Source organism: Hibiscus syriacus, unplaced genomic scaffold (genome assembly GCF_006381635.1).
Source record: "Hibiscus syriacus cultivar Baekdansim isolate YM2019G1 unplaced genomic scaffold, ASM638163v2 tig00008146_pilon, whole genome shotgun sequence".
Taxonomy (NCBI): Eukaryota; Viridiplantae; Streptophyta; class Magnoliopsida; order Malvales; family Malvaceae; genus Hibiscus; species Hibiscus syriacus.
In genome coordinates this window covers 420,379-438,627 of record NW_024062154.1, presented here as the reverse complement: position 1 = coordinate 438,627, position 18,249 = coordinate 420,379, and the positions used below count along the sequence as shown (strand labels likewise).

Sequence of the window (18,249 nt, the reverse complement as noted above, 5' to 3'; positions counted from 1 at the left end):
GAAGGGGCATGGTTATTTTGAGATTTTTCTGATATTTCAACTTGTAACAAAGATTCAAGACACTTCTGTATTAGGCATATTGGTCAGCCTTATGAATGGCCTTGAAAATAAGAAGTCTTTTCCATTGACATTTATGTTCAAAAGCTTCATAAGGAACAAAGGACAATGTTTATCTGGAAGACATGATGTAATTTTCAATGAATAATGCAAGAAGTGAGACCATTCGAAGTTGAACTTTTGGTACTCAAATAAAGATGAGACATTAAAGTATCCACATTGTGGGCAAGGCTAAAATTCCAGATCATATTAAGGTAACAAGATTCCAACCAATAATGTGTTAAGAATGAACCTTGCCACTTGGAACGTCAGGGGTAAAATAAAGACAAGAAAAACTTACTTTGAAAAGCAAACCATTCATGCTTCAATTGGCAGAAGAGTCATGAAGATACATCTCTAATAGAACAATTGGCCCAAAAAAGGTGTCAAGATCATATATCTAAACACAACAAGAATTAAAGAGAGAACATTTCTTCTGAGATTTTCATAAAGAAATAAAAAAAACAAGTGGAGAGAGAATACATGCTGACATGAACTGATCAGATTACTCTTTCCAAAAAAAGAGAATGCATGCTTGAACTGACAAGTTGTAGTGCTGATATTGGAGTAGACTCTAGGCAAAATTGATCAAGTGAAGGAACACCAAGTTCTCCACATTGAAGTCAAAAGGAAATTGAATTAACATTTCTGCATCCATAAGAACATTATTTGCATAAGGAAAGTGCATTACATTTAGACAACTTTAATTGCATTCGTATTCTCATAAATAAATGCATGGACCTTTAACATATCTCCCAATGAAAGAAAATGATATGTGATCCTAAGAAGAGAAAATCACAATTCAAACCTTAAATTGAGGAAATCACATTTGGAGTTCCAGAGTCTCAAGAGCAGAAGAACCCAATCCACAAAACAATCATCATTACTTGGAAGTGGGGCATATTACCTAACCATTAAGATGTTTACATATCATCTGTGAAAAATAAGAAAACGATTTTCAAAGTTTCTTATTTAATCTTTCCCAAAACTGAAATTTTTGAAATGTAAGAAAGCGATTTCCAAAGTTTCTTACTTAGTAAATTATTTAAAAAAAACATTAAGACCTTCAGACATGATATTATCATTTGATATTTTTGAAAAATGAGAAATCGATTTTCAAAGTTTCTCATATTGATACAATAAATTTTATCTCACTTGAGATTATTTTTCTTAAAAAAACAAATTTCATCTCACTTTAGACATTTCCCTTTGAAACACAAAATCTAGAATTGTCTCACTCGAAACAAAATATTTTTTACCTCACATGAGATAGTTTCTCTTTAAACAAATTTTTTTCACCTATTCATTTTCATTCAGAGGTTGAATATTTGACAGGAATTCCTAAGTTAACAAAGATTTCACAATTCTCTGTTGGAGAAGAAGATTTCAGCAAATAATTAGTCCACATCTCAATTTTTGAAAGTGGCTCTCACCAAAGATTCGAGAACCTTCGGATATTCCAAACACAATTATTATTGGCATATGACATTTATTTTTGCAGATTTTAATCCATCATAGAAAGAGGTATATCGTCATTTCCAAATAAGGAGTTCATAATGAGAAGAACTCATCCAAAGAGGAAGAAGAAGTTCATAATGAGAAGAACTTGTTAGACCTTTTACTCAAATCCATCACAGAAGGAGGTGGGTCGCCATTTGCAATGGAGGGGTTCATAATTAGAAGAACTCGTCCAATGAGGGAGAAGAAGTTCATAATGAGAAGAACTTGTTCGAGCTTAGCTCGATTCCATCACATAAGAAGTTGGATCAACACCGACTTTGGCTCATCTATCACATAAAGAGTTGGATCGACATCAGTACTATGATTGATTCCATCACATAAGGAGTTGGATCAACGTTTCTGAGAGAATAAGTTCATAATGAGAAGAACTTGTTCAACACTTTGCTCGTCCTTCACATAAGGAGTTGGATCAGCATCATCTTTGTTTGATTCCATTACAGAAGAGGGTGGATCAACATTTCCATTGGAGAGTTCATAATGAGAAGAACTCGTCTGATGAGGGAGAAGAAGTTCACAATGAGAAGAACTTGTTCAACCTTAGCTTGATTCCATCACATAAGGAGTTGGAACATCACCGTCTTTAACTCATCCATCACATAAGGAGTTGGATCGGCATCAACACTATAATTGATTCCATCACATAAGGAGTTGGATCAACGTTTTCGAGAGAATATGTTCATAATGAGAAGAACTTGTTCAACACTTTGCTCATCCATTGAATAAGGAATTGGATCAGCATCACCTCAGGTCAACCATCGCAGAATAAGTTGGGTCAATGTTTCCAAAAGAATAAGTTCATAATGAGAAGAACTTGTTCAATCACGTCTCATCCATCACAAAAGCATGTGGATGGACATCCCCAACAAAGAGCTCGTAACGAGAAGAACTTGCAACTCGACAAGCAATTATCACTTTAAAAAATGGTGCTTTGTGTCTTTGTTCTATTCTCGCTCCGCTACAATAAGCAAACAAGGGCAGTTGTAATCACCATTTTTCAACCGTTAAATATTATTATTATAATATTAGTATAAAATATTATTATTATAAAATCAGACCCAATGTTTAGACCCTATTGTACCATTTTCTTTGGGTAGCTGTCGGTTTTTTTATTCTTGGTGGGATGATATTTTTTGAATTTTAAATAGAGACAAACATTTAATGGAGGTGCTACTTTTAAGTTGTAATTAATTATGGCATCACTAATCTATTAAAGAAACACAAAATGATCTCATCCCTTGATTATCTTTCATCCAAGGGCTATCATCTCCTCAATCCTTGTCAAATAAACACAGTCCATGTGAGCCATTAATGGAGGGTTATATCCAAGGGCTAGGAGCTTGCCACGTCACCCATCCAAGTGAAGAAGCACAGATGAATCTAAATCATTGGATCTAGATTTGATCCAATGCTTAAGATCACATCATCCAAAGGTGGCTTTTTGTCTCCTTTCACTGGCGCGTCACCACCGGCACCGGCGCGTCACCACCGACACCGGTGCGTCATCAACGTGTAAGCCACACGCGTCGGCCGTCCATCTTCCTCGGTCACTGTCACCTTTTTCTCCGATCCAAAGCATGTCACCTTCACTGTTCCACCGTCATCACCTCAACAACACAATAAAAAGGATAAAATCAAAGCAAATCCAGCCTGAACCCACAAAGTTCGGGGCATTAAAAATGCAAAACGTCATATACAGTGATAATCAGAGGAGCAAGTAGGGGTTAGATTTTTTATTAATATATGTAAAGTTTGGGGATAAGAAACTGAAACTCAAAAATTGTAAAGGGATTTTTTCCTTCATTTTTTAAAAGCAATACCAAGTAAAAAAAGATTCTCAAGGTGTTTTTTCTTTTCTTTTCTTTTCATTCTTCAAATTTTGTCTTCATACGATTTGGGAAAAAATAAAAAAAAATAGAAGTAAAGGGGGTAAAAGGAGTTACCTATAGGGAGATAGAGCTTTCCTTGGGGAACTCGATTCGTCACGGAGGTCACTGGTGAGAGAAGCTGAAGAGTCAAAGAAATCTTGAGAGTTGGGTCTTGCATGAAGGTTTTAGGGTCATTTTTAGGTTATAGGTGATTAGATCAGAGTGAATAGAGTCATTTGGGGTTCAGTTTAGGAACTTCGACTGTCGTGGTGGTGGCCAGAGCGGCGGTTGGACGGAGACGTGGTGGCTAGCGACGTTATTTTGATGTGGTTTATTTTCAGTAGGTGATAGGAAAAGAGAGAGTAAAGAGAATAAATAGAGGTTTTTTGGGGGTTAGGATACAAATGAGAAAAAAAGGAAAAGTGGCTTTTATGGTGAAAGTTTAGGGGTTGAGCTCAGGTTTAGAGCTATGATATGCAACAATCCTAAATATTCACAGAAGTGTAAGCATCAACCAGAGACAAAATCTTTTTTTTAAATAACATAATGAATTGTAAATTAAATAAGAACGAACTCATAATTTATGGAATCCTAAATATAGGGTAACCAACTCGTGGTTCAACTCTCAACTTGTTTTTAAAAAATCAAAATGTACCCAGTAGAGTCGACAAGCTGTCAACATCGTTTTCATTCGGGTGGGAAAAAACTAGTACGACTTAGAAGATTTTATTTGAAAATATTTTGAAATGTGAGGAGCCACCAATCATTTTAAGGTGCGATCGGGACACCATAAAAATCGAGTGATTTTAATAAAACATTTTATTTTTATCAAAATATCAAGTTTAGGGTCTACGAAAACCGAGTAATCAACTAGGTACCAATTTTTGGGCATTGTGTGGGTGCTAATCCTTCTCCACGCGTAACTAACTCCCGAACCTATTTTTTGGTTTTCGTAGACCCTGAACTTGATATTTTGATAAAAATAAAATGTTTTATTACAATCACTCGGTTTTATGGTGTCCGATCGCACCTTAAAATGATTAGTGGTGACTTCTCACTTTTCAAAATATTTTCAAAGAAAAACTCCTAAGTCGTACTAGTTTTTTTCCCACTCGGGCGAAAAATAGTGTCGACAACTTCTTTTCTCCTTATTGTCGATTTTCAAATGTTCGGATTTGGAAGAAAATATTTTAATATCGATGAATCAAAGAGAGTATGAAAAATAAATGTCTGAGAAGAAAGTTTCATGGGGCCTTTTCATAAATTTACCAAAACAATATAAAAGATGTTGTTCAAGAATTAACTGTCAAGTGGCAAAAATGAGCAAAAGTTGAAAATTTAGTGATAAATTAAAATTTTGTATAGTAGGATGACTAAAATAGAAATATGATGGAAATTAGGTAACTAAATAGTAGTTTACCCAATTTTAATATTTTAATATTATGAGCAACAGTAGATTAAAAGAGGTTAACAAAATGTTTATAGCGAGTAAGTGTCAAATTTTAGGATATAAGCTAAACTGGGAGTACTGTAAATTTCCATATGATATTATCGTTCCAATTCAGGACTAGATAGGATTGTAAATTTTGATTAAATAATTATTTTGATACTTGTATTTTAGAGTATTTTGATTTCTAATATTTTATTTCGGGATAAAAAAGTCTCTCTGTGAATACAAACCATTAGTAAGGATGGGCATGAGGTCCGAATCTGACGGGTGGGTTAGATAAAAAAAAATCGAGTTCTGGTCGTGTTGGGTTCGGGTTTAGAGTAAAAAATACTTGACCCGGAAAAATATATAATTTTACCTTTATATTTAGGGATAATTACAATAATGTTTATCTATATAATATTTTTTCAGTTAAATTCATATTTTTATTGAATAAAAATAATATTTTTAATAAATACATTATTTTGGGTGGAGGATGTATATTGTTCGGGTCGGGTCAGATTGTCAAAAAATCTGACCAGACCCAACTCATCTCAATCCCTAATTGTTAGTCAACAAACGATCAATGCTTCAAAATAAGTATCTTTTTACCTTAAAATAAAATGATGGAGCCCAAAATACTTAAAAAAATTAAAATGACTATTTAATTAAATTTTAAAATATTTTTAATCTAAAATAAAACATTAAAACTAAAACATACTAAACAAATTAAAATAATTATTTAATCAAATGCTACATACTAGTTTTTTAACATTAAACTGTTACTTTTTCAGAGTTTAGTTCAATTCCCCCTCGTCAAATCCCATTATTTTTCGGGATATCAACCTTAATTTAACATGTAAAAAAATGAAAAAAAAGGTTATCTATGATAATTCTTTTTCGAGAAAAAAAATAGAGTTAGTTACAAGAGGAAAAAAAAAGAGCTGAGAATAAAAGCGGTCTCTCGGCCAAGGCTCATTTTGAACCTCACCGTCAATACCACCAGCATCATATGCTACACAATCAATCAAGAATTGATATAAGATTTTATATTATAATCGAATTTATAATATTTAGAATATAAAAATAAATTATCAATTAAAAGTATAAAAGAATATGAGAACTTAAAATTTTCAGTAGGATCAATCATCACATCCTCTCGAATTATTACCACAACCAACTAAATGGCCCGAGCTAGCATCCACACCCCTCAGCCAACGACCCTTACACGCACTGTCAGAGGTCTTTCTGCCACTGCCACCACACGCAACTACCTGTCCGTGCACTCGGCGCTCATCCATAAACAGAAACAGCCTTCAACCCGAAGCTAACCTTCACAGACTCATTACCGGACGTCCTTCACTACCTCACTCACATGAGCCTTGACTCAAAAATTGTTGTCAACCACAAGTCCACAACCCATTTACCGTTGTCCGTTGACTCATACCCAACCGAGGCACCAAGACATACAAATGGTAACCCAAACTATGTAATGGAACAAAAATTTAAATTACAATTGGATCACATTATGTTTATCATAATTACAATAATAACTAGAGTAATTATAATCATTGAGGATATCATGATTGTGCAATAATGATTTTAGACATTACTTTTACCGTTATATAACGACCACTATTAAATCTTTATATTGAAGTATTCGGGTGGATGATTCGTAGTACAGTCAAGATTCTTAGATGTTTGTACTTCATGTGGGCCATCAACTCAAAATAACTATGTTGACGTGCCAAGTTGTGTATTTCTAGTGCTATGTCAAGAGAAATTACTTTGGTTAGAAAGCTGTAATTTACACGACACTTTTAAAATGGAAAAAAAAAAATATATAGTGCTAGACAAAAGTAATAACTTCACGGAGACGTAAGTGTAAAGTTGGATGGCGATATATACTTAACATTTCATATGGTCCCTCGTTGGATTTAAGGCCTCATAATCAGTTAGAGGACAGTGCATTCCTTATTCAATAGTTTTTTAACTTTGGAGTACTTGTCCTTTTTTAAGGAATCCCCTCAAATAATGGAGTTAAAACCAATTCAAGAAACCCCGGGATTTTAAGAGACTGATTGAAATTCCAAATAGATTAAATATGTTGAAAGAGATTCTAAGTGTGTTGCAATCTTTGAGAATCTATGGATTCTTGAAGTAGGGAGTACGGTGGCTTAGAAGTATGCATGCATGCATGGTAACAATGATGGATATGACGGACATCACATGTTGCTGCAAGGCACCAACTCATGGAATCATCAACCTACTTTGGTTTTTTCTCTCTTCTTTTAACACTCCAATGGGAAAGATTCGAATCATTGCTTGGTTGTTGGTTGGAATCTTTCCCTTTTCCGCTTTAACCCTTGACATTACTGCCTGAACAATTGCTCAAACTGTCGATTTTCAAATAGTAATTTGAGTTTGAAAATGGAAACAAAGTGACTCCAGTTAATTTGAAGAAAAAAAATTAAATTCGGCTTAATCATTCTTGAGATCTGGTAGTTCTGGTTATCAAGAGAGTCAAGTTAGAATATTGTTATGCCTTCTTTGTAAGTCATGATAAGCAGCACATTCGAATTTCCTCGAAGGATTTTAGAGCTTGATGTCCTCCGATTGACTATGATCCATGATGTGATTACTTACAAGCCACATCATCTATAGATAAATAGGTCTATTCATCCTGTCAACCTATGAATAGTCATTATGACCTTACACCATACACTATCATTAAAGGTCAGTATATAAACCCCTATGACATGTAGAAAAGGGATAATCCATCACTAAGTGTCACGACACAATCCTTGAGATGGATAACCCATCACACATAAACAATTGTCGTACGCAAATAACTCGAGTGTCTTTATCATTTTTTGAGTGTCAAATAAATGCATAAGTCTTATAGAATCTCTCATCGTGATGTTCTTAAGATTAACACATAATTTATCAAGTTTTCACTTTTAAAACTTATTATTCAATCTTAAGCACTATTGGGCTCTTTGCATTCAAGTCCTATTCGATATTTCAAAGTCTCCTAATCAAATTTCACTGATGGTATTAATACCCAACTATGGGCATTGATACTCTCCTTGAGTATCAATAAAAAATATATTCAAAATCCGTTTAATCCTCTTAGTATCAATAACACACCTTAAGTATTGAATTTCTCTTCTTGAGTATCAGTAAAAAAAAATATTCAAAGTCCATTTAATCTTCTCGGTATTAATACCACACCTTGAGTATTGAATTTCACTTGTAGGATATCGATATTATCCTTTGGTATCGATATCAATTCTAGACTTGAAGTTGTCTTAAAATATCTAGTATTAATACCAAGTCCTCGTTATTGATATCAAATGAACAATATCGATACCATATGAATAAGGTATCAATACTCTCCTCTAAAGAACTCATATTTTTGACCTATGATGAACAATGTCATACTAATTCATCTGCTATCGATATCCAAACCCAAAAATACCATGCTTTACCTATAAAAAAACACATCCAAGCTCATCTCAAACACTTGTTTTAAGCCTTAAGGTGATTAGATGTTAAGATAGGTCATTGTACATCATTTTTCATTCATTTCTAACGTCTAAATTTTACCACAATGATCCATAAACCCCAACACCCCAAAACATGCTTCAAATCCCATACAAACACACTATTTTCATTCATTTCTAACGTCTAAATTTGATCCCAAAATAGTTTTAATTGTATTTTGTGGATCGAATCTCCACTTAAATTATGTCGTTGAGCCAGTGCTTGAAACATTATGTTGGCAAGTCAGTGCTTGAAAACAACGACGGTGCCAATAGACATCGTTAAAATATGATTTTATCATATCTAGTATGCAGGTTAAAGTTTGGAAAAAAAAACTATTTTTTAACGAAAAAGGACGATTCTGAAACATATGAATAGTCGGGTGATCATTTTGTTACTTTTAATAGTCGTGAGACTAAAAAAACAACGTCTTATAGTCGAGGAGGATCATTTTGTAACTTTTAATAGTTACGAGACTCAATAAAGCAACACCTTAAAGTCGGAGGACCATTTGTGTATTTTACCCTATTTTTTAATAGAAATGTAATTATTGCTAAATATATATTTATGACAATTATGTTTTTCCTAATCTTGTAACTTAATAATAATTTAATGATCTAAGTCACCTCCAACCGTATCGCCGGTTTAATCTTAATCATCATCTTGGGTTATATTCGATTTCATAAATTAAAAAGCGTTTAAAAGATTTTCGCAATCTTTAAACAAAAATAGATTTTCGCTATCTTGTGTTTAAACAAGTCCTGCATTAATTAAATACTTAAACAATTTAGTTCACTAATACTAATACCACCAACGTGAAAAGACCGCTCTTTTATTATATAGAACTGCATAGAAACAGTAGAATGCAAGAAACCAATTCATCAAGAGAAACATCATGATGCTTGAAACACAGATCAAACAGGCAAATATATTCATCCAATACAATGATATTTTCTTCATGTATCATAATAACCACTGAGCCATTGTGGTTCAGACTAGGAATTCCTGCGGCTCCCATTGATGTGCTTGAAAGAGCTCAGTAGTGTGGCGGTGGTGGAGGATAGATTCCGGCTGGAGCTGCAGCAATAACCAGAAGTTCAGATCAAGCAATCGATAAACATGGAAATTTTTATTTTGGGGGGGGGAATAATGGGATGAATTTCAACATCTTTACTTTTAGGAATATTAATGGATGCATCAATAGAAAAAACGTACCTGGTGGATAAACAGTTGAGGCATGAGGATGAGGCGGGTATGTTTGTTGTGGATAACCAGCCAGAGGGGCTTGTGGAGGGTAACCAACGGCAGGGACCTGCGGAGGATAACCACCGATCGGAGTAGGCAGATAGGGTGCTGTGGCAATAGGATATGATGATTTGTATTCAGTTGGAGCCGCAAAAGGCATTGTTGGGTAAGGAGTCGGCGGCGCTGCGGGTGGGTAACCATATGGTGAGACCTGGCCTATGGGGGCAGATGGTGCATATTCTGAAATTGATTTTGTCTTGCATTTTTGTGGTTGTGCCTACAAATGGAAACCATGGTATTTTGTCAATGGTCAAATAAGTATTCATTATACATATATACGCATGTATATCTATGTATCCAATAGTATACAGAGGATCAAGTAAGTAACTTACTGTAGCTTTGGCATTAGAGTAGTGTAATATGAGTCTTACTTCTCCCGAGTGCCTGTGTCCAAATAAATCTATCAGAGAGGCAGTAAAATGTATTAAAAGATTATACAAGCCTGTATTTAGCTAACCTGCCATATTTGCTTTGAAGTGACCAGGTACAATCGTCATAACCTTGGAAGAGGACTTTGTGGAGTTGAACCCTGCAACATAAACAGGAACAACTCTGTTATACAGTGAGTTGAAGTTGGTTTTCTTTTTCTTTAATCAGTGCAGAACGAGATCATTCACCTTCCACTGCCGATAAGATCATCGGAAGTGATGGTGTTGCTGTTCCAAACAGCTACATTCAATTCCCTGAGGCCTTCGATAAGTGTGAACACGAATTTCTCCTGGAAGGTAGGATTCTTCCCTCCATCTAAACAAAATTAGTTTGAAAGAGATCTGTTAGTTTGGGGGCTTTAATTTGAATTTCAAAAATATAAATGTCGAAATCGATTTTATATTGACAGAGAGATGCCTGTGCAGGTTCTGGTCCTGTACTTGGTACTTCCATATTCAAGGCAAACATAAGGATCTTGTCTTGATATCCATTCCTTGTCCTCCAAATTGTAACATCCAACAACTGCAAAACAAATGAAACAGCCAGAGGTGTAATAACATGGCAATCACAGGAGTAAGGTGCATCATATATATCGTACCTGTAACATCGATAGGCAGACCTTGGATCGACATAATGCAAGTAAATATTTCTGGTGAAAATGATGTTCTTACTACGAGAATACAAAAACCGGTAAAGCTAGTATTTAAAGGGATGGAGGACACATATTCTCCCTTGGTAAGGGTTGACAGTTGATTTAGTCATCCTCTTAGCTGTACCAATCAAGGGGTGCATTGACTTGTTAATGGGAGAAAACTATTAACTTGCTGAATTTCCAACACACTTGTTCACTTAACCCACGAAGCAAAGCAAGGTGAAAACCAGTTTAAAATGAATACGGGTGACTAAAACTACCATTCTGGGAATTTTAAACTCGATTGGTTCTGTTCATGCAGCGTTCACAAATGAAGTCACTGAAGGCTATATTCCTAATTCGTGTGCAGAGTAGATGAAGTCAATGGCTAAAATTTTCAAGAAGTTGGATCTAACGACAGAATAAAGAGGTGAATTGCTTGATAACTTCCTCTAAAGTTGACTTAGAACGCATTCCAATGGAGGGGGCAAAGTCAATGGCCACGTTGTCAACATACTAACTCAGTTTTGTTTGTCGATTCTGGGTTTTAAACGTTGACTTATGAGAGATGTTCGTAGGCAGTAACTGGTTCAAACGACTTTATCCACGCCAACTATCTCAAATTGAAATGGCCTCATTGGGCAAGGAAATAACTTACACCCAGTTGTCTAAGTTTTTGCTCAGTGCTTTCCTTTGGCAGGCATAATCATGAATGTAGAGTATAATATACTTATATTAAAAAAATTCATATAACATGCTGTTCTATTTTGGATTTGAAAATTGCTGTACTTGGATTTTTTTTGCAAATCGTATCAGCTGGTACTCTTAAATTTCTTTCAGTCTTTGGAGTTTCGTATCCTTTGTACAGTTATAATAACTTGATCTAACTGTTGTCAATCTTGACGCAAACTAAATAAGCTTTATGATAATTAGATCTATTTATCATGCAGACCTACAAATAGTCTTCATTAGTCTAGGCCTTCTATTAACACCAAAGACACGTATATAGACTAACTAACATGTAAAGTTGAGGAGGGGGAAATCTCTCTCTTTCTCTATCTTGTTCTCTCTCTAAGTTTAGGTTACTTTTTATCATCTTCTCTAATATATTGATTTTTTTCTATATCTACATAATAGTGTGACTCTTCATCTAAATTAAAAGGAATAGATCACCAACAACATTCACAACCACCATTTTTATATTAAATATAAAATATTATTTATCGAGAATGTGATAGTATCGACATTTTAGCTTTTATTTTACTAATGTCTAATTTAGAAAGAAGTTGAGTTTAAAGTGTCGTAACTGGTTTTTGTCCGGGCACAAATTTTTACTTGGCGGGAATAAATAAATGATTTTTATATAAAAAAAATATTTTGGGAGTCGCCATTGACTTTTTGGGTCAGGTAGGTCAAATACCTAAAAACAATCTTTTAAAATAGTTTTGAATAAAACATAATTTAAAAGATAAAATTGATCTGCATATAACCAAAATTTTATTAAAAAGGGATTCGTGGTCGATTACGTTTGGGGAAGGATTAGCACCCCCACAACGCCCAAGATTGGTACTCTTTAATTATAAATAGTCTCTATTATTGGAAATTTAAAAATTCAAAAATATATTTAATTCATAATCCTGTTATTTTAAATTTATTAATATAATTTTAAGAAAATATACTAAGATATATGTATGTATATATATATATATATATAAGATATTTATTTACTTGGAAATATCAGAAAATGGCTTCTAGGTGCCTTAAGACAACTCTTTTCTTTGATATTAAAAAATAAATAAATAACTAAAACATTTAAAATAATAATAATAAATTTATTTTAATATAGTAAGATATTTATTTATTTAAAAATATTATAAAAGGGCTTCTAGTTGCTTTAAGACAGCTCTTTTCTTCAATATTAAAAAATAAATAAATAACTAAAACATTTTCTTAAAATAAAATTTAAACATAAATAGTTCATAAATAGGATTTTTATTTCATAGAAAAACAAAATAAAATAAATACATTATTTATTATATATATATATTCATATTACTAAATAATAATAATAATAATAGTAATAAAAAAATTAAACATAAAAAAATTAAACAATGAATAAATAAAATTAAAACTTATATATTTAAAAAAAACAATAAAATCAACAATAAATTAACATATTATTAAAACTAGTGACTAAATTATAACATATTAAAATTAGATACCCTAATTCATAATTATTTATTTAAAATCATAGAGACTGAACATGCTATTTTATATTTATTTAATTTAGGGACTAAAATAAACTTATATCAAATTCGAATATTAAATTAAAATAAATTAAAACATGATGTCCGGGACTAAAACATTATTTAACAAAATTATAATGGCTAATTCGGTTATTTTACTTAACATATATATAATTATGTTTAGGGACTAAATTATAATAAACTAAAATTAAGAAACCGAATTAAAAGACTTAATAATAGATTTTAGTGACTAAAATAGAAGATTATAAAACTGTAGGTACTGCGGAAAGGGTTTGACCAATAGTGAAATTACACACATACCCCTCCCCAAAACGACGTCGTTTGGGAAGGGGTATTTGAACCCTTTATGGCCGGCCATAATGGCCATTTCTCATTTCTTTCTTCTTTTCTTTTCTCTCTAACTGAGAGATTATCCCCCATCTCTCTAAATACACTCATCGGGGAAGAGAGCTGGCCATTCGTCGGCCATTGTGCTCCGGTGATAATCGTCGCCGCCGGCCACCGTTTACGGTGTCCGGATTTTTCTAACCTACCCCAAAATATAGATCTCAGAGTCCTAAAGCCTATTTTGAGGTTGTTTTAACCTAAAACCCCACCAAACGTAGTAAATCTACGATTACTACCTTCGATTTTTTTATATCTCCGGTGGAGTGTGAGGACGCATGGAAGGCTCAGATGATTATGTAGTTTCCTTGGTAAGCTTATGTTCTCTTCTCCTTCTTTATTTGGCTACTGTTGGGTATTGTTGTTTGTTGTTCGTTTTCTGCTCTCTGTCTCTCTCGTTTGTTGTTGTTATGGTCTCTTCTTTCCTTTGTTTTGCTCCGTTTTCTTTTTCTTGTTGTCCTCCCTCTTTTTGTTTTGCAGGTTCGGTGGCTTTATAGCCACCATGAACCTTACCACAGACTGATATAAGAATGGTCCTTGGTGAGTCACCGAACCTCTAGTGGTGACTCACAGTAGGGTCTTGACGTGGATGGGGCAGTTGGCTCTCTAGAAAGCTCGGTGAAGGCTTGGCGTGGTAGCAACAGTGTCGACAGCAGTTGTTTAGACCACCTGGCGTCATAGGCGTCGGTGCTGGATGTTCTGGAATCAATGGCGGCGACCACGTGGAGGAAGGATCATTAGCAGCTGGGGCTAGGGTTAGAAAACCCTAACTGAAATGTTACAAACCCTAAAGGGTTTGGGTTATATGTTAGGCCAAAACTGGGCTCCGGTATAAATGGGTCGGGTCTGTATTCAGGCCCCGATTTTGTGCCTTGTATTTTGGATCTGAAATAATAAAATTTATTTAATAATAATAATAATAAAATTATTATAGTAATAATAAAATATAATAAATAAAATAAATAATAAATAATGAGTAATGGACAAAAAATTTAATGTCTACAGCTGCCCTTCTTTGCTCATTCTTGTGTTAACAAGAATAGAGCAAAGAAGAAAAAAGACAATAAGTTTTTTGTCCATTTGACTTTTCTTGATTAAGATAAAAATGTTGAATAAGTTCTTCTCATTATGAACTTCTTCTTTTTTTCTAATTCTTCTCATTATGAACTCTTCCACTAGGGATGACAATTCGTCTCCTTCTGTGATGCAATCTAGCAAAGAGTTGAACAAATTCTTCTCTTTCAGATGAGTTCTTCTCATTATTAACACTTCTGGCAATGTTGATGCTAATCTATCTCTTTTTGCGATAGAATCATGCAAAAGGTTGAACAGGTTCTTCTCATTATGAACTTCTTCTTCCTTCTTTAGATGAGTTCTTCTCATTATGAACTCTCTCTGGAAAAGTTGATTCATCAAGTGATGAATTCGAGTAAAAAGTTGAACAAATTCTGCTCCTTATTCTTCAGATGAGTTCTTCTCATTATAAACACTTCTGAAAATGTTGATGCTAATCTATCTCCTTCTATGATAGATTATACAAAAGGTTGAACAAGCTCTTCTCGATGATAATCTATCTCCTTTGTGATAGATCATACAAAAGGTTTAACAAATTCTTCTCATTATGAAATTCTTCTTCTTCTTCAGATGAGTTCTTCTCATTATGAACTTTCTCTGGAAAAGTTGATGTTGATATATCTCCTTCTATAATAGAGTCATGCAAAAGGTTGAACAAGCTCTTCTCATTATGAACTTCTTCTTCCTTCTTCAGATGAGTTCTTCTTATTATGAACTTCTTCTTCTTCTTCAGATGAGTTCTTCTCATTATGAACTTTCTCTGGAAAAGTTTATGTTGATCTATCTCCTTCTGTGATAGAGTCATGCAAAAGGTTGAACAAGCTCTTCTCATTATGAACTTCTTCTTCCTTCTTCAGATGAGTTCTTCTCATTATGAACTCTACCTAGCAATGATGATTCATCGAATGATGAATTTAAGCGAAAAGTTGAACAAGTTCTTCTCATTATGAACTTCTTCTTCCTTATTCAGATGAGTTCTTCTCATTATGAACTCGACCTGGCAATATTGATCCATCGAATGATGAATTCAAGCGAAAAGTTGAACAAGTTCTTCTCATTATGAACTTCTTCTTCCTTCTTCAGATGAGTTCTTCTCATTATGAACTCTTCTGGAAATGTTGATCAATCGAATGATGGATTTGAATCTTTGCTAAAATCTTTGAATTTCCTGTCAAATATTTAACATTGATAAAATGAATGAAAATGCACCTATTTTGCAAATGTCTAAATATGATGCATGAATGTTAAGTTCATCTTTATTTGATTTCAAAGTGGTGAACTCGACCTTCCTTCACTTGGTCAAAATGTCATTTCAAACTGCATTTCTGATTTGGAAGAGCAATCTTTGTGTCTTATTTGCTTCATTTAAGTCTCAGAAGAAATGTTTCATTTATGGAACTTTTGCCGTAGTCAGAACTATGACCTTGATGCCACATTTTGTCTAGATAAAACCAACTTTCTTTGTCTGGACTTGTGTAGAAATCCAATAAAGCTTTCATCTTTGAAAAGAGAATCTATCATCTTTGAAGAGTGTAAATGTAGATATGTCTGACTCAGCGGAGATTAATTAGGAGATCAGCGTATGTTCTAATTTGACTTTTGAAACACATCACAATGAGGATTTATCCTAATTCCTTTCATGTCTCCACATCTAATTGGATCTCGAACAAGGCAACTTGGACCATATCATGTCGAGATGCTTAACAACAATTTGTCGTTCAACCTTAGTTGGCTCCACTAGTTTCTTATTGTTAAAATTTTTGTTTCCCTTCTGTGGAAAGAATTTTTCATCATATCTCACTTCTAACCTTTGGGTTGAAGAATACAGACTTTATCTTGTATTAATAAATGGAAACCATATGATCACAACATTGGTTTAGCATCGGAATAACTGGTTCATAAAATGCTTGACAACACATTCATCCAGCTTGTGACTTCTTCACAGATGCTCGTAAAACATTTGACAACACATTCATCATTTCATGCGGCTTCTGCACAGATGCTGGTAAAACATTTGACAACACATTCATCATTTCCTGTGGCTTCTGCACAGATGCTGGTCAGGGAAGCTCTTTCATAGTGTGCAGAACCTTTTTTTTATGATGTCACAAGACCAATTGAGAACAAAACTTGATGGGAATACAAGTGAGCTGCTGGTGTAAATGTAGATATGCTAGTAATTAATTGAATAAGAAATACCAACTGATCTTGATATCATCTTGAGCAAGGGCTAGTGTGATATCAATCACGTTTTCTTCCATAATAAATGATTTAGGAAGTAGAAACACATCAATTATAGGAACCATGGAATTTTTGTTGTTGCGGATGAAACGCACATGATAAAACCCAATAGATTAAAACTCAGTTCATCCTGACTGGCAATGATAACTCCAGTAACAACGGGAATAAGGGTAACATACATAAGTCAAGCCTCTTTCTTTAATGTCATCAAGTAGGCAAAACTGATGTGAAAAATGATTTTGTAGCCTCAACAACATGATTAAAACTAACTGCCAGGAATCTCAAAGAAATATGTTCAATCATCACCGACATACAAAATAAAAAATTCAAAGTCGAGATCTTGAGGAACTGAACCCTGGATCGAACGGTCTGCATGGGGACCAAATTCAAAGAACATGTTGTCATGTGACACATGGTTAAGAAGATTGGGTATTTGAAACAATACTTGCTGAGTAAATATTTGTTCAACAATAGGACCCTAATGCAACTTCCTGATGAATGAAGCAATTATGTATAGTCAGCTCGACTGCCACTATTTCTCCATTTTCATTATTCATACCCTTTTGACTTAATGGAAATATTTTCTCAAATCAATGATCTTTCTGTAAGATAATATGGGTTTCAGCATACCCCAGCATTGGCTAATACAAACGTTTAAAATGTGCCAACATTCTTGATTCTGATTGAAATGGGCTTTCAACATGCCCCAGTATTTGCTGATTGTTGATGTGAGCTTTCAAAATGCCCCACATGGATCTGTATGAAGTAACCTTTAAAGTGCCCCAATATTTGCTGATACAGATGTTAAAAGTGTGCTCAACCATACTTCTTGTTGAGATGAGCCTCCAAGAATGCCCAAATATTTATATTGTCGTGAGCCTTCAGGATGCTCCACATGTAACATTTTTGTCTAAAATGGGCTTTCGAGATGCCCCAATATTATGTTTCTGATTCACTCTCAATGTCGGTTTGACTTGAATATCATGATTCAAACGAGGTCCAATTTTGATAATACACTGTTGTAGGTACTTGTGGCTTTATTCATGCCTCAAATCTGTTTATCTTGAATACTCTCATTCTGATGTCACTAAACAGCAGTTGTCAAGTAACTTGAGGAATTCTCTTCATGTTGTCACAAACTTAAGAAGTGTTCAATCATTCTGACGGAAATGTCTGAGATATGTGCATCTTCTGAATGAGGTGCCCACTTCTTGGATCTGAAAGGATATAGTCGGACAGAGCGGTATGAATCACTTGGTAATTCATTCCAGTCTAACACAGTGAACCTTGTTTTTAATGAAGGTTATTTCTGGAATATACTTTTCTGTGGGAGAGAAATCGATTTATGTGAACAGTAATCTTATTTTGATGCAATAGAAAAACTACATATACAATGCTCTTGAAAAGTCCGCACCCATGCAACATGTTGATTTTGATAACTACTCATCTGATTATGAAGCG

The 18,249-nt window shown here is 34.0% G+C and overlaps 1 protein-coding gene across 1 annotated transcript; it reads right to left on the bottom strand.

Moving 5' to 3' along the window:
• Positions 1-9,275: 9,275 nt before the first annotated feature.
• Positions 9,276-10,853, bottom strand: LOC120202048 (elicitor-responsive protein 3-like). The gene is made up of 7 exons (XM_039202539.1): positions 10,790-10,853; positions 10,609-10,713; positions 10,380-10,506; positions 10,220-10,291; positions 10,097-10,146; positions 9,673-9,978; positions 9,276-9,534 (listed from the first exon to the last, which is right to left on the bottom strand). The coding sequence occupies exons 1-7, from the start codon at positions 10,821-10,823 to the stop codon at positions 9,494-9,496; spliced, it is 735 nt and encodes a 244-aa protein (XP_039058470.1). The 5' UTR covers positions 10,824-10,853; the 3' UTR covers positions 9,276-9,493.
• Positions 10,854-18,249: the final 7,396 nt, after the last annotated feature.

What these genes read in the sequence shown, in the direction of transcription:
- LOC120202048 (XM_039202539.1), bottom strand. Translation starts at nt 10,823, where the DNA reads ATGTCGATCCAAGGTCTGCCTATCGATGTTACAG. An exon ending in GATCTTATCGGCAGTGGAAG is followed by an intron (nt 10,292 to 10,379) that starts GTGAATGATCTC and finishes TTTATGTTGCAG; the next exon opens with GGTTCAACTCCACAAAGTCC. An exon ending in CTTCAAAGCAAATATGGCAG is followed by an intron (nt 10,147 to 10,219) that starts GTTAGCTAAATA and finishes ATTTGGACACAG; the next exon opens with GCACTCGGGAGAAGTAAGAC.